This window comes from Podarcis tiliguerta (genome assembly GCF_965153285.1).
Source record: "Podarcis tiliguerta genome assembly, chromosome: 2".
Taxonomy (NCBI): Eukaryota; Metazoa; Chordata; class Lepidosauria; order Squamata; family Lacertidae; genus Podarcis; species Podarcis tiliguerta.
This window is the reverse complement of record NC_139535.1, coordinates 116279061-116300353: the sequence shown is the minus strand read 5'-3', so window position 1 is coordinate 116300353 and position 21293 is coordinate 116279061. Positions and strand designations below refer to the sequence as shown.

General features: G+C 48.0%; 1 protein-coding gene and 1 long non-coding RNA gene across 2 annotated transcripts in view; one reads left to right on the top strand and one right to left on the bottom strand.

Annotated features, from left to right (window-relative positions):
- Positions 1–201: 201 nt before the first annotated feature.
- On the bottom strand, positions 202–19439 carry WNT1 (Wnt family member 1). Its single transcript, XM_083427846.1, has 4 exons — positions 19115–19439; positions 12825–13078; positions 8252–8517; positions 202–2622 (listed from the first exon to the last, which is right to left on the bottom strand). Exons 1-4 carry the CDS (start codon positions 19213–19215, stop codon positions 2134–2136), a joined length of 1110 nt encoding a protein of 369 aa, XP_083283972.1. The 5' UTR covers positions 19216–19439; the 3' UTR covers positions 202–2133.
- LOC310671810 overlaps positions 244–21293 on the top strand; it is a 56900-nt gene continuing 35850 nt past the window's right edge. Inside the window, exon 1 of the long non-coding RNA XR_014508217.1 lies at positions 244–559. This is a non-coding gene — a long non-coding RNA (uncharacterized lncRNA). The remainder of the gene's footprint in view (positions 560–21293) is intronic.

The following is a 21293-nucleotide window of genomic DNA, read 5'->3' as shown; positions in this document are numbered from 1 at the left end:
TGTCACTCAGCTGCAAATAATTCGGTTTAGTGTGAGGATTGCTAGGCAAGACGCCATGACCTGTGTGGAGAGGAGGTCAAGTTAGAAGTGAAGGTGATCTGCAACCATCTCAACAACGGAGCGCCGATGCAGAGGGCAGATCAGGCACTTCCATTCTTGGCCTTTCAGCAGAATGTAGCAAACCCATTAAACTCAGTTGAATTGATAAAAATATATACTTTATTCTTTTCTAGAGTGCCAGAAACAGGATTCAGGACACATAAATCTAGGAGCAGGAACCTTGGTCCAGGCCTACAAGAATATGAAACAGGCAACAATAAATATTTTATTTACACACATATGTAAAATTCTCGGCAATCCCAACCACTTCTTCAGTGCATATTACTTACAGGTTTATCCGGTGAGTGGGTGAGAGCAGAGTGAAACGAAGAGAAGAAAAAACACAACTTTTTTTTTATAAAAAAGCTAGTACTTTCTCCAAACACATTTTCTTGGCAAAGTGATCAAAGGCCAGAAGGCACATGAGTGTGTGTGTGTGTGTGTGTGTGTGTGTGTGTGTGTGTTTGTGTGCGTGTGTGCACATGCGCGCACGCACACACACAGCATTTGGGAATAGTTGTAAACACATGTAACAACATGTAATTTGGGGAAACTGCCTGCCTGCCTGCCTTTGAACTTGACAAGCACTTGGCAAGTCAACACCAGGGCCTTTGACAGATCAAGCCACTGTATCGCCACTTTGTTGTGCACAGATGTGACACTCGGAGATGGAACCAAGGGATTGGCGTGCTAAGCCTGTGATGTTCTCTTTTGCATGTCCCGTCTAAAGAAATGAAAACTGCCCAGAGTAGGGCTCTTGCTCAGTTCCCATTCATTTTGATAGGGCTTATATAGGCACACCAAATCTATATGCCCCCATAGGTTATAAAATTGTAGCTCCACAGATTGCTTAGAACAGACTTCCCCCAGCGGTAGAGAATATGCCTGAGCTGTCAAGGGGCGTGGAGGGTGCCCTCCCAGAGGGCTGCTCTCTGCCACTGGGTCAGAAGAGCTGGTGCCACCAGGCGTGAGGTGTGCCGCCCACTTGCCTGCCATTTTGTCAGCCTCCTCAGTCATGACACAGGGGCGGCCCACACCTACTGCACACCCCTTCCTACGCCTCTGACTTCCCCAACCTGGTGCCTTCCAGATGATGGGGGGACTACAACTCCCAGCATGCCTTCCCACTGACCATGCTGGGAGAAACTGTAATCCAAAACATCTGGAAAGCACCCAGCTGGGGAAGGCTGGCCTGGGATTGGTGCTTCATGGAACTGGCACATTGGGTTGCATCCCTCATGGGACGGGGGATACGAAAATGCAAAGTATTAAATAAAAGACATTCACTCCAACGCCTAGTAATCTTATACAGTGTCTCATCAATGAGAAAGAAAGTCCACTGAGGCAATGCTTAATCTGTGAAATGAAAGATGCCAGGTTGCGTGTTGGTCAAACATGCCTGGAAGATGCTCCCTGTAGTCTGGACACTCCTAAACCTTTCTTCACAAACTCAGAGGTATTTTTTTTCCTATTTTGACCACTCTGCAAGAATAGGAACAACAGCAATGACAACAACAACAACAATGACAACAACAACAACAGTTCCAGCTAATGGGAATACAGCTAATACACTGGGAGATACAAGGCCAAGTGTTGAAGTCTTCCGGGATTCTGCCCTGATGAAGAGATCTGGTTCAAATTAAAGCCTGTGATGAGAATCTTGACAAGCAGGCGGGACCTGAGGGGCTGCCCAACAAGCAGAGAGACACAATCTGAACTCGTGGGGACTTGGGTCTGGCAAGCATATATACACACAAATGTCCCCTTTCCTCCCAGGCTTCTTTCAGCCATTCAGATTGTGCTGAGTCTCTCTCTCTCTGTGGACAGCAGAACCTTGTTTGGGGCAGGGGTCGCTGGGTGGGGGTAACTCGCTTGCTAGACCAACAAAGGGTGCGGAGACAGATGGAGAGGTGAGGTGGTGGCGGCGGCAGGCAGGGCTGTTTTTCTTGGTGGGGTGTGCATTTTTTGGATCCCCTCTATTAAGAAGTGTTTTGTTTCCTGGATGCAGAATGTTCTCCGCTTTCCTTTCTTTGCTCACAAGCACTCATGCAACACTTGCATGTTGGTGCAGTTCAAGCAGCTGACATGGCAGCACCAGTGGAACGTGCAGTTGCAGCGCTCCGTCACCCGCTGCGTCCGGGTCCGGTACCCCCTCCCACAGCACAGCAGCTCGCAGCCATCCAGGGCAGGGGAGGAGCTGTTGCAGGAGCGGCCTGCTGTCCCCGCTGTCCCTGTCTTGCCGCTGTAGGTGCAGAAGTTGGGCGACTTCTCAAAATAGACCAGGTCGTGGGGGGAAGGGGGCTTGTGGGCAGGATTCTCGGGCTCCAGGTGGTGCAGCTCCACCCGGGAGGCCCGGTTGCTGCCTTTGTTGCCGTAGATGACCCGTGACGCACCATCAAAGCGGTCCTTGAGGAAGTCCCCCACGGTCCGGAAAGTGGGCAGCCGCATCCAGCAGGTCTTGACCGTGCAGGAGCCAGACATCCCGTGGCACTTGCACTCCTGGCGCATCTCCGTGAAGACCGTCTGAATGGTAACAAAGGAAGGAATTGCCTGTTAGAAGACACCAGAGCAGCAGGGTTCTGAGCCAGCCGCAGTACGGACCACACCATAGAAAAGGCATAGGCAAACTCTGGCCCTCCAGATGTTTTGAGACTACAATTCCCATCATCCCTGACCACTGGTCCTGTTAGCTAGGAATGATGGGAATTGTAGTTCCAAAACATCTGGAAGGCCGGAGTTTGCCTATGCCTGCCATAGAATCATAGAATTGTGTGGTTGGAAGGAACCCCAAGGGCCATCGAGTCCAATGCCGTGCAATGCAGGAATCTCAACTAAAACATCCCTGACAGATGGGTTCCCCAACCTCTGCTTAACAGCCTCCAGTGAAGGAGAGTCCACCTCCTTCCAAGGGAGTCCATTCCACTGTTGAACAGCTCTTAATTGCCAGAGTTCTTTTCTGTTTAATCAGAATCTCCTTTCTTGTAACTTGAAGCCACTGGCTCAAGTCCTAGCCTGCAAAACAGGAGAAAACAAGCTTGTTCTCTCTTCCATGTGACAGCCCTTGAGATATTTGAAGATGGCTCTCATATCTCCTCTCCATCTCCTCTTTTCCAGGCTAAACATACCCAGCTCCCTCAACCGTTCCTCATAAGGCTTGGTTTGCAAGACCCTTGGTCATCTTGGTTGCCCTCCTCTGCACACGTCCCAGCTTGTCCAGATCTAAATTCATGCCTAAACGCTTGGCTCCTTGGGCTGCATACTTTTCATAGCATGGTGGAACAGATAAGTCATAGTGAAACAGTAGTCAGGAAGTTTATGGTTCAAATATTGCCCTGGCCACAAACTCACTTCGTGACATTAGGCAAGCCCATATCTCTTACCCTCAGTCTTCCCCCTGCCTCATCTGCAATAGGGGGATAACAGTTTTGAGTAGCAATGGCCACCACCTTAAGTGACTTTAAAAGAGGAAGAGACAAATTCATGGAGGATAAACTATCAACAGCTTCTAGCTACAAGGGCTATGTCCAACATCCACCACCAGAGTGTGCCTCTGGATGCCTCTGAAAGCCAGTGGCTGGGAATCACAAGGGACGGGGAGCACTGATGTTCTCAGGACCTGCTTTTGAGCTTCCCGTAAGGACCTGGTGAGATGCTGGACTAAGTGGGCCTTTGGCCTCATCAAGCAGGACTTGTCTTTTAACCTACTTTACAGGCAATTGTGGGGATTATGTGGACCATGTACTGTACATAAAGTGCTCTGAACTGCCATTATTATTATTATTATTATTATCATTATTATTATTATTATCATCATCATCATTGTTGTTATTAATTCCAACAGAGGAGCTTGCCCACGTTTTCTCAGTGCCCGCGAGGTGAGGGCTGCTTGGGTATGTGCTTCTCACTCGCTCTGCTCTGCTGGGAACCCCTCCTCCCACCAGACCCATCCCTCCCACCCCTTTGCTTCCAAGAGGGAGCTGTTCCCTTGGCGCACTGTGGGCCCCCCTCCCACCCACGGAATGTGGATGCGTCTTTCCAAGCCCAGAGCTTTCCCTTCCAAACGGGTTTTACTGCAATTAGAAGAATTGGAACCATTTCCTTCCAGATGTGTAGGAGCCCACATGGCAGCCGGGCTTGTGGTTCTGGGCTTGGCTAGCATGCAGGAGGTTTGCCTGCTTAAGGGCTGCCTTCTCCCCCTGCTCCCCCCCTCTTTTTTTTGGCCATCACACCACCACAGCCCACCCCTCCCATGCTGCCTACTGCCACCCTCGTCGCCCATCCTATAACCTACTTCTGAGAAGTCAGCAGGGACACACACGTCCCAATGCACATGTTCGCACACATACATGGATGCAGAGAGCACAGAGATACACAAATGGCTTTTGCACAATTCTGTTCATGAGTGTAGAGGCCTCGCCATGAGGTTAAGGAGCAGATTTTATGATACCATAAGTGGCAGACAGGCAGATTTGATACACTGGGCACATAATCCACCAGGAAGTTCTCCTGTGCAAGACCTACTGTGCAGAGTAGCTGCTGCAGAAGAGCAATCTGGTGGCTATGTACACACCTTACATTAGGAGCACATTGCTTCCCTAAATAAGACTGGGAACAGTCGCTTATGGCTTACAAAACTGCAGTTCTCAGCACCCTTAACAAGCTACACTTCCCAAGGTCCTTTCAGGGAAGCAATGTGCTTTAAATGTATGGTGTGCACATACAGCCTAAGACCTTGCACAGCTCGTGTTCAATTAGGGTCATGCAGGGGGAATTGTGCCCTGTGATAAATTGTGGAAGGCAAAGTGAGGTCCATTTCGGTCTCCTGCCAAGCAGAACTTTAAAAAGTTAACAGAGCAGCTTTTACTCTGATTTCTGGGACTTTTTAGGGTGATCAATTTCTTAGAGATGATGGTGTGAATATTTTAGGTCCTCAAACTGGGGATTGGGTAGAACTTGACAATGAGCACCCAGACGGCCGTTCGAAAGAGAAAAAAAATTATTATGGGAATAAAAACTGCAAACAAAACAGAGGCCCTTTGGAGAAGGAGCAATGCCTAGATGCGTACAGGCTGATAACTGAAGCCTCAAAGCCAAGATGGGAGAGCTGGAATGCCATATATAGTGGCCATATCAGAAACCTGGTGGAACAGTGAAAGCCAGTAGAATATGGTTATTTTTGGATATAAAACCTCTAGAAAGGGCGGGGAAGGCTGTGTTGGAGAACCAGAATAGTGGACTTGCACTGTCCAAGGCCCACTGCCCAGCTCAGGCCAGTGGACTGAGGGGCAGGAAACAGAGGAGCCTGGGAAGCTGCCATACACTGAGTCACACTCATTGGCCCATCTTTTCTACACTGACTCCTGGGATCCCTCCCAGCCCTACCTGGAGATGCTGGGAATTGCATGAAAAGCAGATGTTCTGCCCCTGAGCTATGGCCCTGCCAATTATCTTAGAGGTGAAAGGTGGAGGAGGGCTCATTTTCTTTAATAAATAAACAAAATTAAGAAGGGGCTCGTGTCCCTTGCAGCACTCTGTTCCCCTAGACTTCCTAGAAGGGCTTCAGAGTGTTGCAGCGCAATAGGATGCCATGTTGCTCTGGAGCCACTCCAAGTCCTGAGTGGCAAGAGGGAGGCAGCTGACCCATGCTTCCTGGAGTGGCTCCAAAGTGGCGAGACATCATATAGGCGGAGGGATCTGGCAAAGAGGGGACTGTGCTACTGGGAGTAGCAGGAGCCCCATCTCTTAAGAGTTTAAAAACCTCCTGCATCTAAAGCACAAGTGGAGAGGCCAGAGCTGGCGGTGGCAGAAGGTACCTGATCTCCCCCACCCCTCACCAACCTAGCAGTGCCTCTGGCAGCAGGGGGTGTTCCTCTATGTCCAAAAGGGTGCAAGGCAGGGCAGGGAAACTTGTGGCCTTGCAGATGTTGTTGGACTCCAAGTCCCATCAGCTCCAGACAGAGTGGCCAGGGATTATGGGAGCTGGGGCTCCAGCAATAGAGAGCCACAGAGCGAGAAGGCCATTAAACCAGGCAGCTAAAGAGAAAGAAACTTCTTCATAGAATTGCTGGGGGTGGAAATAATGATTGCATAGCCAACGATCTTTCCTTCATTTTTCTGGGACCGTTTGTCACACATCAAGCGGGGTGGGATTCTCTGCTTCCAGGGATGTAGGGGGAATGAATTTCTATGAAATGTTCGAGGTGGGAGTTAACCTTAGTTAACTATGAGGAGGCTAAACCCCACCCCCTTTTTCTGTTCGTTTGTTTTTAAAGAAAAAGGAAGAAAGAATACTTGAGACCAATAATGATAGCAGGCAGCCTCTCCTGGTGATCTTTCAGAATGCCCATGGGATTGGCACTAGATGGTGACATCCCGTCACTCCCAGAGGCGTGGGAAACATGGCTGGCAGGCTGCCGAAGGCTGTGCTGCTGCTCAGAGTGGCTGGGAGGCCTTTTCTCCTTCCAATTGCAGAAAAGGAGAAATGCAGCTGCCAGTATCATCTTGCCTTTATCAAAGTCCATGGGGAGGATGGATTAGGAATACTAGATATAGTTCTGGGTGGGATCTGGTCCCTTGGGACACGGGAAAGGGCCTTATTGGTGACTGCTCCCGGACTCCGGAACTCCCTCTTTGGAGAATCCAGACTGGCTCCCACCTCGTTGTCCTTTGGCTGGCAGGTAAAGACCTTCTTCTTTCAACAGGCTTTTGGGAACTGACTGCTTTTAATGAAAGGACAGGTGCCCTGCTGTTTACAGTACAATTATTTGTATGTTTTAAGCAGATCTTATGTATGCACAGTGGGCGCTCAGGTTGCGAACATGATCTGTGCAGGATGCACATTCGCAACCTTCAGCATTTGCAATCAGCACGTGTGGGTTGCGACTCTGCGCTTCTGCACATGCGCAAATTTCTGCGCATGCGTGACCCCCGAAACCCAGAAGTAATCTGTTCCGGTACTTCCGGGTTTCGGCAAGTCCGTAACCCAAAAAAACGCAACCTGAAGCATCTGTAAACCGAGGTATGACTGTAAATAGTTTTAATTCTATTATTTTTTATTATTGTTTTTTATATATTTTTAGCAATTTAGCTGCCTTGGGTTACATTGAGGAAAATAGGAAGAAGAAGAATGCAAGGAGGTGCATGCAAAGGTGCATTTAGTTCAGCATCCAGCCAACCAAATTCTGCCTCTGGGAAGCCCACAAGCAAGTCATGAGTGCAACAGTGCTCTGCCAACTTGTGATTCCCCATTCAGAGCACATACCCCACCCCGAAGAATCCTGGGAACTGTAGTTTTAAGTGTGCTGGGAAGTGCAGCTACGTGGTGGATAAACTACAGTTCCCAGGATTCTTTGGGGCAAAAATCTGCTTTAAATGTATGATGTGTACACAGCCAGAGTTAACTGTTTTGGTGGAGTTTAGTATAGTGAGCCAATCTTGTGAGTACTTGGACACTATTCAAATCATTACACATCCGCTCTTGATTGAAAGCCATTTTTCCACGTTTTTTTGGTGGGGTCAGGACAGAGTGAATTATGGTCTAGAGTCTAGACACATGTTGAAACACTCACAAGAACAGTTTGATAGCTCAGATAACAGCAAAAGTCAGCTGTTGCTGACTTCACCATGTGAAAAATGGTTGTGTGAATGGCATCCCCTAGTCTATACACAATAGGTTGTCATTCTCTCTAACTGCGGTCTTACTCGTATTTTTGTTTGCTTTTCAACATGTTAAAAAAAATCCTGCCAATGCCACTGTGATCCATTATCCCCATCGTGGAAAGAAAATGGCTTACAACAGCCCAGCCCAGTGTTAATATTGCAGCTGAGATGTGGGTTTCTGCACGTGCTGTAGTGCAAATGAGGCTCATCAGCCCATCTAGAAGAAGGAAAACTCTGGTCCTAAACCTCTGCTGCCTTGCAGGATATCTTTGGGAGAAGAAAAGGCTAAGGAGTGGAGTCCCTAAGACGGTTGGATGGCACCTTGTACACCTCCTTCTGGCATCCCAGGACCTCCATACACACCACCAGGCATGCACCCTGGGGAAGTTGGTTTGGTGCTGCAAACACAGCAATCTACACACACACACACACCTGCAAGCACACCTACAGCTTTGTCTACACTTCCTCGCCCACACGCTCTCTCACTTCCTACCAGACGTCCTGCTTCATTGTTGTGCAAATTCATCAGGAAACGCAGGTCCCGCCCCTTCTCATTGGAGTCCACGAACTCTCGTCCAAAGACCCTGCCGAAGTCCACATTGTCGCTACAGCCCCCCCAGTGCCAGTCAGGACCCCCTGGGCCGCGCCGGCGGTAGTCACAGGTGCAGGATTCGATGGAGCCCTCGGAGCAGGAGCGGGCCACAGAGTGGGTGACGCCAGCGCTGGTGATGGCGAAGATGAAAGCTGTTTCGCGGCAACCTGGAGGTGGGAGATGGGAGGGGCAGATATGTCAGCATGCGGCATCAGAGTCCACAGTTCATTTATCCCCATTCAGAATAAGGGCCACCCCAGCACATGCCCGGAGATCAGCATCACTGCTGGCACAAATAACAGCTGCTGCCTCATTCATCAAGTATCCCCTGGGATAGCTCAGTTGGTAGAGCACGAGGCTGTTCATCTCAGGGTTGTGGGTTCAAGCCCCAGGCTGGGCAAAAGATTCCTGCATTGCAGGGGGTTGGACTAGATGACCCTTGTGGGCCCTTCCAACTCTACAGTTCTTTGAGTCTAAGTATTTTCTCTCCCTCTTCACATTTAGGAAGATGGAGGCACCTTGCAAAGCGAACTTTTATTGAAGCAGCCAGAAGAATACCCATACAAATCAGAAAACCAAAAAGATTGGTTTGGTAGAATCATAGAATCGCAACATCCTGCCATCCATCCCTGTCCCACAAACCGGAAGGATCCCAAGACCCCGTTTTTGCCCTGCTCTGTTCACAAGACAATTACCAGCAGGGACCAAACAGCCATGAGAGTCTCCTTGCCATCACCATACTTGGGGGGTAGTTATATCCAACTGCCGAACTCCATCCACAGTTCACCTTGCATAATCCAACCAAAACTGTTATAATAAACTGATAGTAGGCAGCCTGCACAACTACGTTGAGACAGGTTATTCATACAAGCAAACTAAGCCAGCTGTTGCAAGGAACATGGGGAAAGCTTGGAGTTACACTCCGGTGTGCCTACAGTAGGGGTGGGGAATGTGTGGCCTTCCAGATGTTGTTGGACTCCAGCACCTGTCAGTCCAGCCAGCATGGCCCAGTGGTCAGGGGTGATGGGAGATGTAGTTTAGCAACATCTGGAGTGCATCAGGTTCCCCAATCCTTGCTGTACAATCTCGATTTTGTGGTTACAAGATGTGTGTGATGCTACTATCTTAGAAAAGTCTCCCCTCTTTCTTATACAAAAGGAGGACAGTTAAAAAATCTGCTTCCTGATTAATTGGGAGCATCTTTTCGAATCAAAGAATTGAAAAGTTCGATTGGCTAAATGCTGCAACCCATTAAAAAAATTCTTTAGCTGGGAAAGGAGAGCAAGAAGAGGCATGCTAAAGAGTCTGGGAGTTTGTGGGAAAGGAATGTCTGTCCTCTTCATATGGAGAGGAAAATAATAACAATTACTGACTATTAAAAACCAAAATAATACATGATGCCTGGTGTACAAATCCCAGCTGTGTGCTGTGTTTATGCGCTGATAATAGAAGGAAACGTTTTGCAAACAGGAGCTGTGCACTTAAACTGCCTCCTCTGGGCTACACAAGGACAGTTTGCCTTTTCCAAGGCGCTCTCGCTCTCTCTCTCTCTCTCTCTCTCTCTCTCTCTCTCTCTCCCTCTCACCAGCATAGAGCACCACTGTGGCACCACAAGCCATCCTAACCAGCAGTGGCATAGCGTGGGTTGTCAGCACCCGGGGCAAGGCAAGTAATTTGCGCCCCCAACCCGTGGATTTGCGCCCCCTAACCCTAACCCCCAGATGTTGCGCCCGGTGCGGCCGGCCCCCCCTGCACCCCCCACGCTACGCCACTGCTAACCAGGATGAGGCAGAGATGATAGCCAAGGTGAAATAATGGTTAGTGTGTCAGATTAGGATGGGGGGAAATCAGGCTCAAATCCCCAGCGGGGAAGGAAGTTCACAAAGGCCAGCTGCCCTCTCTTAGAGCAACCTACCTCAAAGGGTTGTTGTGAAGACAAAATAAGGCTCTTGCATGCTACCCTACGCTCCTTGAAGAAATGGTGGGGCAATAATGTAAACTGCTATACATTTTGGAAAGTACTGTAGTTTCTCTGTTCGCTATGCATTTGGACTCCTCTTAAGAGACGGAACCTTTCAAAACTGTACTGATTTTAATCACTGATTCCAAAACTGATCTTAGAATTCCCGAGCAACTGTGAGTACAAGGCTGTTGGCTAATAATAATGACAGGCAACCACAAGACGCTTTCAAGACAAGAATTGGGAGCCCATGGTAGGTTTCCAGTGCTTCATGGCACTTCCCCGCACACTGAATAGATTCAAGGCGACTGTGGTGCCTTCTGACAGGTTGTAGTGCTTCATTTGTGTGCAAATTCTCCCAGTTTCCCAAGGACCAGAAAGTTCTGGGGCAGCTGTTCAAGTTCCTCCTTATGAGGGGAGAGAACTAGAGACTACTGGGATATTTTTCATTTTAAAATATCTATTTAAATCATGGTAGCTAATCTGACTCTGGCCCTCCAGATGTTGCTGTACTACAGCTGCCATCATCCTTGGCCTTTGAGACCTGGAGCCCAGCTCCAGATGTTATTAATCTGGAGAGCCATCGGTTAGTCGTGAGGCACCTGCCTTGGGTGGCAGAACCTCAAGGGGCGGTGTCACCATGGGCGCCCCATCTGCCCCTGCCGCCACAGCTGGAGAAGCAAGGAAAGCAGTGGCAGCAGCTTCTGGTGAGATCTTGTGGTCGCAGTGGGTGCCCTGCCCACTCTGTGCTGCCAGAGATGCAAGGAGAAGCAACTGCAGCTTCCAGGTGCCTGAAGAATCTTGTGAACCCCTTCCTGAAACCTGGAAGCTCTGCACGCCTGGGAAGTGAGACCGCAGAGGGGGTGGCCTGAGGCAAGATGGGACAGGCCTTCCCTGTGTTAATCGCCCCTTGATTTACATGGAGCGTGGGGGAGCAGGCAAGCTCCAAGACAGACAATGTTAAGTTTATAAAACGGCACCAATTCAACCTAAAGCAAACAACACTTATCTGGACCCCCTTCAAACAAACACCTATCCTGCCACAGGCTGCTTCTTCCATGCTTGAACTGGTGTCTCGGGCTGGTCACACTGCAATGCTTATGGAAGAGACATATTTTAGCCACCAAAACCCACGGAGCAAGCCAGCTTACAGAACGTCAACCGAACTGACCATCAAGACCTAAAAGCAAACAGGTGTTCAACAAAAGATGCTAATCCTTCCACTGGATATTTTGACAACATACGTAATGTTTGTAATGAGTCATAGAATCACAGAACTCTAGAAGGGACTCCAAGGGTCATCTAGTCCAACCCAGGAATTTCAACACACGGTTCCCCATCCAATCTGAAACCAAAGCAGACTCTACTTAGCTTTGCAAATGGGCTAGCAGTTTTGTTGCTGCACCACTATGAAGACAATATCCTCATGAGACATATTCTAACACTTTCAATAACAATGCTTCTATTCTCATGCCTATTTTGCATTCCGAATAAGGTGAGGCTATCTTGCTCTTCTAGTTAATACTAGACAGCAATAGCCCAGGCTTGATTTGGGTAACTTAATGACTTGTCCCACCTAATTCCTGCTTTTAATTACACATTTCCCACTCTCATTTCAGGAAGTTTAGGTAAAGTAAAGGTAAAGGTCAGAGTGGCCTGCATTGGTCTCAGGCAGTCTGTGAAACTGGTGCGCATGCTAAGACTTGCATCTTGCGCCCTTGGAGTATTTCTTGTGGTCATCACCAACTGGGCCAGGGGTCTATGGCGAATGCAAGTATCTGTGCTGCCGTGCGGATTTATAATGTTTTTAAGCAAAAATGAAAAGAAGCTCTGATGGTGAAAGAGGAGGGAAGAACAGTCAATGGAGCAGCAGTGGTGCAAAAGCTTATCCTTTGTTAATGAGTCACACAAGCTTGCATCACACATACAAAACACTGGGAAGCAGAACACAAATATCATGAAATGCAAAGTAGTCTGTACACTTCCTTGCATTACTTCCTGTAGCAGATTGCATAAGAAATCCGCTCATTTGGTTGTAACAGACTTTCATTTATACCAGGGGTGGGGAATCCGTGGCCCTCCAGGTCTCCTTAATCCCAGGCACTATGGCCAAAGGTCAGAGATTATGGGAGTTGGGAGTCCAGCATCTGGACAGCCCTGGTCTAGACGGTGGGAGACAGATGTGAAAGAGCAGAAGAAATAGAGCTTTTCAGATTGCGGTGAACCAATCATCTGGGATTGTTTATTCTCTTGTTTCAGTGGGTGGACAAGAACACAATCTCAGCTGCACCAGGCTCATTCTATATAAGCAAATCAGCTGGTTTGAGCGTGGTGCTAATAATGCAAAGGTTTCAGGTTAGATCCCTGTATGGGGCAGTTGCCTATTCCTGCATTGCAGGGGGTTGGACTAGATGATCCTCAGGGTCCCTTCCAACTCTACAGTTCTATGACTCTAAATGGATCCCCATCCCAGGACTCCTATTGCCCAGTCTCCGTCTCCTGTCACCTCCTTACCTCTGTTGACAATCTTGCCAAAAATGTTTGGCCCTGGTGTGGTGGGGCAATTCCAGCGGCGGTTGCGGAACTGCCACTTGCACTCCTTGATGGCGCTCTGCAGGCCGCTGCTGATGCTGTGCAGGATGCCTGGGTTCTGGCGGATGAGCTTGCGCTGCTTGCGGCTCAGCAGCTGCAGAGAAGGGTCCAGCACCAGCTGCACGTTCTTGGAGTCCGTCAGCAGGTTGGTAGACGAGGCCACATTGATGATTCCCCTGCAGTCACAGAATGGCAAGCGTTTCAGTAGAAAGTTCAAATTCTGACACACAAATTTTGGTGTGTGAAATGGCACATTCAAATTTCTTGCAGCATTGAACACGGATATTTACATCAGCTGAGGGACTTATTGGCATCTTCTGACTGTTTTCATAGGCATCAAATGTAAAATCTCATTCACTGCCACCTGTCAAATACTAAATATCATTGCTTGTGAACTGTTGAATGCTGTGAAATGCTACAAACCACTGCATGCTTATTTAAAACCATTGGGGGGAACCACACTCCATAAAGGATGAATGAGGTATCTGACAATGCTTAAAACCAATAATAATAATAAACAGCAACATGAAAGGAGCACCGGTAATATTCACTATCAAGCAGCATAAAAGTGGTGTTACAAAATAATTTTTAAAGTTTGGAATTAAAACTTCCTACAGATTAACCTCACTGCCGAAAGTATCAGGACAATCAACCATAACATACCAGAGGGAGACCATAACCAGCTTCCTATCTGTCAGATGCCTTTCTTAAAAGAACCAACTTTGCAATTTGGCGGAAGGTCATCAGAGAGGAAGTAAGATGGAGATGCCTGCACAGGGAGTTCCAGAGCCTGGGCACACCTACAAAGAAGCCTCTTACCGTAGCCCCAACTAAATACGCTTCAGACGCTGGCAAGTCCCACAAGGCGGCCTCTGTTGATGACCTTAATGAGCAATCGCCTTGAGTCCCGTCAGGACAGAGGTGGATTTAGGGGAGTGCAACCCGTTCGGTGGCACTGGGCGCAGAGTCTCAGGGGAACTGCAGGGGATGCAGCAACTATGTTTTAGAACAGAGCATGAGAGGCAGGGGTGCCAAATTCTGGTGTTGCACAGGGGGGCCACTGAAATTTGAGACTCCAAGGTCTGCCACTTGGCAGGGGAAAAGATGGGGTATCTATGAATGAATGAAATATTAAAAGTGGAAACAGCTCCTGAAGTCTACAGATGATTTATTTATTTTTTTAAGAAAGAATTGGATGTGTTACAGAGCCATTGATACTGAGAACTAGTTGGGAAATTAGCCTAGTTCTCCATCAGCATTCAGACAACGTGTTCAATAATGTCAGGGATTCTGTAAGTCGGGGTCTCAAGACCACAGAGCCACATGTTCCCCAGTCCTGGTCTAGTTATTAAACACGAGGGAGGCAGAGTGTTCCCATTTCTAGCCAGGGACACCCTATAGATCTAAAGAGCAACCCAAAAGGAAATGCCATACATGTTTGGCATTAGGGGCACTTTGCATGCTGGAAATGTGATAAATATTGAGCGAGAATTTCCTTCCTTTCCTTTCTATTTCATCCAAGGAGAAAGAAGACTACAGAATTACCTAGCAAATCCCACAAAAAACAAATTAGCAACATATAACTCACTAGCCCAAGTGGCAGTCAAGGGTCTACATAGCAGGATCAGTGCAGAGTTGTCCAAAGTTTCTGCATCTTTCTTGCAAGTACTCTACCTCCTCCTTCAGCCCCAAGCAGTGGATTAGTTCTACAACTAGTAGTGATTCCATTTAGCTGCCATGGCTAATACACACTGATATAACAATCCTCCATTAACTTGCTCTCACACTTTAAAATAAAATTTAAAGCCAAATAATAGGGACGCAGGTGGCGCTGTGGTCTAAACCACAGAGCCTAGGACTTGCCGATCAGAAGGTCGGCGGTTTGAATTCCCGTGACGGGGTGAGCTCCCGTTGCTCAGTCCCTGCTCCTGCCAACCTAGCAGTTCGAAAGCACATCAAGTGCAAGTAGATAAATAGGTACCACTCCGGCGGGAAGGTAAACGGCATTTCCGTGCGCTGCTCTGGTTCACCAGAAGCAGCTTAGTCCTGCTGGCCACATGACCCGGAAGCTGTATGCCGTCTCCCTCAGCCAATAAAGCGAGATGAGAGCCACAACCCCAGAGTCATCCGCAAATGGACCTAACGGTCAGGGCATAGCTGTCAACTTTTCCCTTTTATTGCGAGGAATCCTATTCGGAATAAGGGAATTTCCCTTTAAAAAGGGAAAAGTTGACAGCTATGGGTCAGGGGTCCCTTTACCTTTAATCTAGTTGCTATCACTACATCTTGTGGTGGTGAGTTCCCCCACTTAGTGATACACTGTGTGAAGCAATTCCTTTTCATAGAATCGGAAGGGACCCTAAGGATCATCTAGTCCAACCCGCAGCAATGCAGGAACATGCAGCTTGTTGCCTGTCTACCTCCCACTACCAATCAACTTTCCTGGGTAACGCCAAGAATCAACCAATCTCTCTCTTTCTCTCCTCCCTCCATACCATTCATGATTTCATAATTCTCTATCATGTAACACTAATATGTGACGCTGAATAGAATACCGTATTTTTCGCTCTATAGGACGCACCAGACCACAAGACGCACCAGTTTTTGGAGGAGGAAAACAAGAAAAAAAATATTCTGAATCTCAGAAGCCAGAACAGCAAGAGGGATCGCTGCGCAGTGAAAGCAGCAATCCCTCTTGCTGTTCTGCCTTCTGGGATAGCTGCGCAGCCTGCATTCACTCCACAAGACACACACACATTTCCCCTTACTTTTTAGGAGGGAAAAAGTGAGTCTTATAGAACAAAAAATACGGTATATGTTTGTTTGTTTGTTATTAATCAGAAATAATAATAGCAATATAATTACAGATCTATGCTGCATATTCTAAGGGTCAAGCTGTACCTCATGCCCCATCCAGTGGAGGAGACTGAAAACGGCACCTGTGGGGTGACTTCTCCCCACAGTGGCCGCAATTTGTAGTGCTACTGGCCACCTGGATCTTGTGCCTCATGCGCAGAGCACCACATACCACACATTCCTGGCAGCCGCTTGGACTGGCGCTGCTACTGACCACAGGATGAAGAGCATCTACATGGTAAGAAGCACCACACACATTGTACACATGCCATTTGCAGCAGCCTCCCTCTCAGTGTGTTGAGTCTGAAAAGAAGGGAGGGTGTAATAGGTCACAGCACCTGCTCTGTGGATTAAGCTTCCACAAGAGGCGATGTTCCGTGAGACCTTATGCAGGTTTCTTCAAGGACCGTCCAATTACAGAAAGCATTTGGCTGAATGGCTGATCTGGTATGAATTGTTGGTGTGTATTGCTGCTACTGATTATAATTTTTCTTGTTTAAGCTATTTTATATTATTTTAAAATGCTGAGGGGGGTTGCTTTTGTACTTGAAATGCAGGATAAAAACAAAACAAAATTAATGGAGTTAGCTGTGAACATTCCTAAGTATTGTGTAAAAGTAAACAGCAAGCAGTCCTATGTGCTTCCTGCTTTCAGTCTATAGATTATTCCTGATATCCATAAACATTAAATCAGATTTGTTGCTCTGTTGATTCTGCTTTGCGGTTTATTACTAATGAGTGTCTCACATTAGACGGATTCAGTGAATGACTCACAGATGTATTAAAACTGTTAGGATACTTCCTGATGAGTTACAGTCCTAAAATTTTGATACACCTGGTGAAAGAGACCTTGATTGCCAGAAAAATTCCCAAAGTAGAACATTTATACAACTCTATCACAAAACGGTGTCTCAAGTAGAACCATACAATAATGAAGGTTCTTCCAGGAAATCAAAATTTGGCATTCACACAGCCCAAGACATTGGAATTACTAGAAAAGCATCTGAGGAACATATATTTTAAAAATATTTTCCAAGATATGTGAGGTGGGGGGGGGGTGGAGAAGTGAGACTTTTTTGCACCTTCTGGTGAAAGCTTGGAGCACAGAGTTTCCTTCTCAGAAAAGACCAGAATTCTAACTTAGATCAAGCCAAGCCACATGCTCTATAAGACAGCCTATTGGTCTGTAGGACTTCCATGGCATCCTCAGATTTGGATGTGGGGCTTGCAGAGGACTTATTAACAAGGGACATATAGCTATGCTTGGAGAATGCAGGCTTCATTTACTAGTAGTATTAAAGACATTTGGGCCTCACTGACTCACACTCTGCGAGTTGGAGCAGCAGCAGATTCTTAAGGTACTTTGCGATGAGTTAGAACTCTGAAATTGGGTACACATGTCATCCAAGACACTCCAGTTCCAGAAATAATTTGAAACGTGGGACATTGTACTTCTCTCTTTCAAAACAGGGAGCTGATGGTGCATCCCCAAATAATTACGGTGCTTCAAGTCGACCGAGAAAATGAATCTGTCAACACACACAACCCATCATATGCTGATTACTGTGAAAGTTGTACGGGCATTTATAAGTCTTTCCCTAATGATAGGAAGCATGAAATCTGTGCCCTCAGTTTTAGGTACCAGTAAACAACCCAGAAATTTGGAAGTTGGTACTTGTGCAGCCCAAGACATACAGATTACTAGGGAAATCTGAAAACTGGGCATTTCCCAACTGCATCGCCAACTTCTGATGCTTACCTCCTAGTAGGGGTCAGTATTTCAGCACACAGCAAGCTATGTGGGTGGAGTATTGGGAGCTGGGCATTCTGTTAACTGTTCAGGTTTGCATTTAGAGGAGGAGGCAGGCAGAGACCTAGAGCTATCCCAGCAGAATACACACTTTATTTTCATATCCATAGCTATAGATACGCACCAAGCAGCTGCCCTTGTAACCTAATCGAATTCTGTGTACATGTTACAAACTTAAAATCAGGATAGATATGGATTGTGACTAAAGCTGTGTGTCTACTGCTTCGCAAACCAGTGGTGGGAGTGCACTGGATGCCAAGTAAATGAGCATGTGCGCGCAGCCTCAGATTCCATGCACCTGATACCTGCAACATGCCAAAGATCCTAAAGTGCTTCATGGTCTGAGACCATGCAATGCTTTTTAATGCCTCTGAAAATGCTGGTGCTCCAAGCAACTAGCTTTGCAAGCTGTACAACAGAGTGAGCCAGTGATAATTAATACACTGAACAAATTATACAGACTAGAGCTAGACTGCGGGATTCACATTGCAAATGCCTGTACTCACATGTAAAATGGTCAGAAGCACATGTGGACCATGCTAAAGAAGTGCAGGATTGTTATTTAATTCTGATTTAATTGGGAATTCATTTAATTCTTGCAGATTTGAGATTTAATTCTCAAGGACACCCTTAAGCAGCCCCCCTGGGAATGATCATGGGCTATGATTAATCATCAAGGCTATGATTAAGGATTAATGGGTTGCAGTACCTGCCCCTAAATATTGTTATGGGGAGACTAAGCATCTAAAAGTAAAAATGAAAGTACTAGTATAGGAAGAAATATTAATATAACTCATAGTAATTATGCAACAATAAATGAAGTAACATATAGCTGTGCCACAGCACCAGTGCAAACTGTACAGTAGACTATTATTATTACGTACTGTATTATATATGTATTTGATACCCTACCTTTTGCCCCGCACAGGGACTCAAGGCAGCTTACAAATGATAAGACACACTTTCCTGCCCTTAATTAACCATCACTGTAGCTGTAACAGCAGCAGCAATAGCATCATCACCATCACCGTCGTCGTCACTTTTCTAAAAGAATAACTACTACACCACACCTGTACGCTATCACACTTCCAAATTAGACCCATCCGCTGACCTCAGTTGCCAAAGGCGCCTTGGGGTGTCAGTGAAGGCTAGTTTAAGCCCTATGTCTTTTTCTGCCCTATATGTCTTGTACCACGAGGATGCCTCTCTCAGGCGTATGCAGATGCCCTGGTCTTTAGCTAGATCAGGATTCCACAGCAAAGGGCCAGGCGATACAACGTGCCTGCGGTCGGGAATCTTACAGGGCAAACCAGGTCCGGGCGGCTCGCCGAGCGTGCGCCCCCTGTGAGCGCGCCTTGGGTTCTTGCTCTGCTCATCCACCTGGGCACTTGGCGCAGCTTCCCGAAGCTCTGCCAGCAACACCAGGAGTGGGGAGTCGCAGGTCACCTCCGTGGGAGCCGGGCCGAGGCGGATTTGATTCCCCTCCCCAGGCTCTTCGAATTTGGAAAGGCTCCCCAAAGGCGCACAGCGCGTAAAGCGCACTTACCACCATCGGCCGCTGTTATTCACCGCCAGCGTGTTGGAAAGAGAGGAAAAAGCCAAAACCCACAAGGTCTTCAAGCCTAGCATTAATGCCACGGGGCTCATCGCTTCGCCTGCCCTGCTTGCCTGCTCGGCTGAACCGCCAAAAAAAAAAAAAAAAAAAAAGCAGCGGAGAAGAGATGGGTGGGTGGAGAGGTGGGGTAGAGAATCCGTCTCCAAAGACCTTGCTGGAGAGGCGTGCACTGTGCGCCCGGGGAAAGGTCCTCACTTGTGGAGAGTAGTTTGAGCCCAAATCGAAGTTTTTTTGGTTTTTTAAAATAGTAGTAGTATTAATAATAATAATAATAATAATAATAGAAAGAGAGGAGCTGCCGGCGAAAAGTCCCGCGAGGAGTTGCTCTCCGTTCCCGGCCGTCCCGGATGGCGACGCTTCTCTCTGGAGAGCAACTAAGGCGCAAGAGGGGGAGACGTCGCGCGTCCTGCTAGCTGGGGGCCCCTCGAAGCACGTCTGACATCCCCTCGCCAGGGCCGGCTTCTTATAGAGGCTGTGATGAGGGTCGCCCTGGAGTGAGCCATCGAGCCAGGAGGACCCGGCGCGGTGCGCTACCGCGAACAATGCGCCTTTGCGCAAAGGAGACGCATCACAGCCCGACGGGGAGGGAAGGGAGGGGGGAAGCCAAGCGCCTTTGGACGGGCCGCTCCCCTTCCCGTCACATTAAATTCCAGGAGACCCGAGATACAGAAAACCCTCTTTCTGCAGGAGGGGAGGCTGCTTCTTGCTTGTCACTCAACTCCCCCAGCCCTTCACCCCACCCCAGCCCAGGACGGGGCCGCGGCCAGTCATTCCCTCCGAGGGACCTCTAGCCAGGCGCTGGTCTCCGACGTTCATGATCCAAGTGAAGAAGGAGCAGGAGCCAGAGGGGACGCGAAGGCACTTAAGGAAGGCCCGCTCGGTCACACGAATGGGGAGGCTTGCGATGAGGACGCGGCCGAAGATCGCCTGGTCCTGCTCAGTAGCAGGAGCCCCATCCCGCAGGATCGCCTCTCTCCGCGGGACTCCAGTCGCCACATTTGGCCGCCGAGGCTTTGCGGTGGCCTCGTTCCTCCTCTCCGGAGTCTTTTGGCTGCCGCTGGCCAGACGTCATCCCCCCGCTTGGGCTTGGCCTGGAGAGTCCTCAGCGTCTCCTTTCATCCCGCGGTGGCGGAGAGAGAGAGAGAGACAGCAGCAGATGGAGCGAATTAAGCTGCTGCCACTCGCGCGCTCGGCTCCGCTGGTTCCAGCTTGGGACGCAGCCGCTGGGAAGCTGCAGAGAAGGGGAAGCATTGGGAGGGCAAGGCTGGCGCATGGGGAGCAGAAGTCCCCACGCAACGGAATGTGGTCCTCAGTAGCTACACATACAAGACGCTCCCGGTCCCGTGCAGAATTGATACTTTCAAACATCCCAAATGGCTGATTATGGAGCGGGCGGGCGCGCACAATTTTCGTATGGGATAGTGCAGCAAACTTTTCTACATTGACCAAAACTCTGCCCTGCCGGCCTGGAATTATACGTTAACAATCGGGGTCCAAAATCACATTAGTTTATTCCTGCCTGAAAAGTTCTTTGTCCCTGGAAAGGTTGCAGCCATTGGCTCCACCAACAGCATTCCTCCCTTAATATCTGTCTTTATACAATCAATCAATCTTGTCTTTATGCAATATATTCATAAAAAGAAGTTTTACATTACACAGCCATCTTGGCGGTCCTCTGCACCCATCCAGGCATTGTGCATATACACTGTTGCTCATCTTTCCGTGTATGTGAACTGTTCACACACGCAGGCCATCACTTGATTGCTGCTGTGATGTATGAATGACCCATCACAGATCAAAGACCACAAATCAAGCACATATTATTGCTTTACATTTCCCAGACATGATGTTTCAAAGGAGTCCATGAATGCCGTCAGCTATCCCTCATCAGGCCTCCATAATTTAAGTGTGGAAAAAGGAAATGATGTCCTGTATGCGTGAAGCAGGTATGGATGAGTGCCAGTTGAATGCTATAGACTCCAGTGTTCTAGATTGTATTTGAAAACCTGTAGTGTTACCTTGTTGATAGCCCTTTCACACATACAAATCATCCATTGAATTTACAATCATCAAATGATTGCATGTGTGAACAAGACCCATATCATGCCAG

Coding starts and splice junctions, on each gene's coding strand:
- WNT1 (XM_083427846.1), bottom strand. CDS start 19,215: ATGAGCCCCGTGGCATTAATGCTAGGCTTGAAGACCTTGTGGGTTTTG. Junction 8,518..12,824: donor TGGCAAGATTGTCAACAGAG/GTAAGGAGGTGA, acceptor TCCCACCTCCAG/GTTGCCGCGAAACAGCTTTC. Junction 2,623..8,251: donor ACAATGAAGCAGGACGTCTG/GTAGGAAGTGAG, acceptor GTTACCATTCAG/ACGGTCTTCACGGAGATGCG.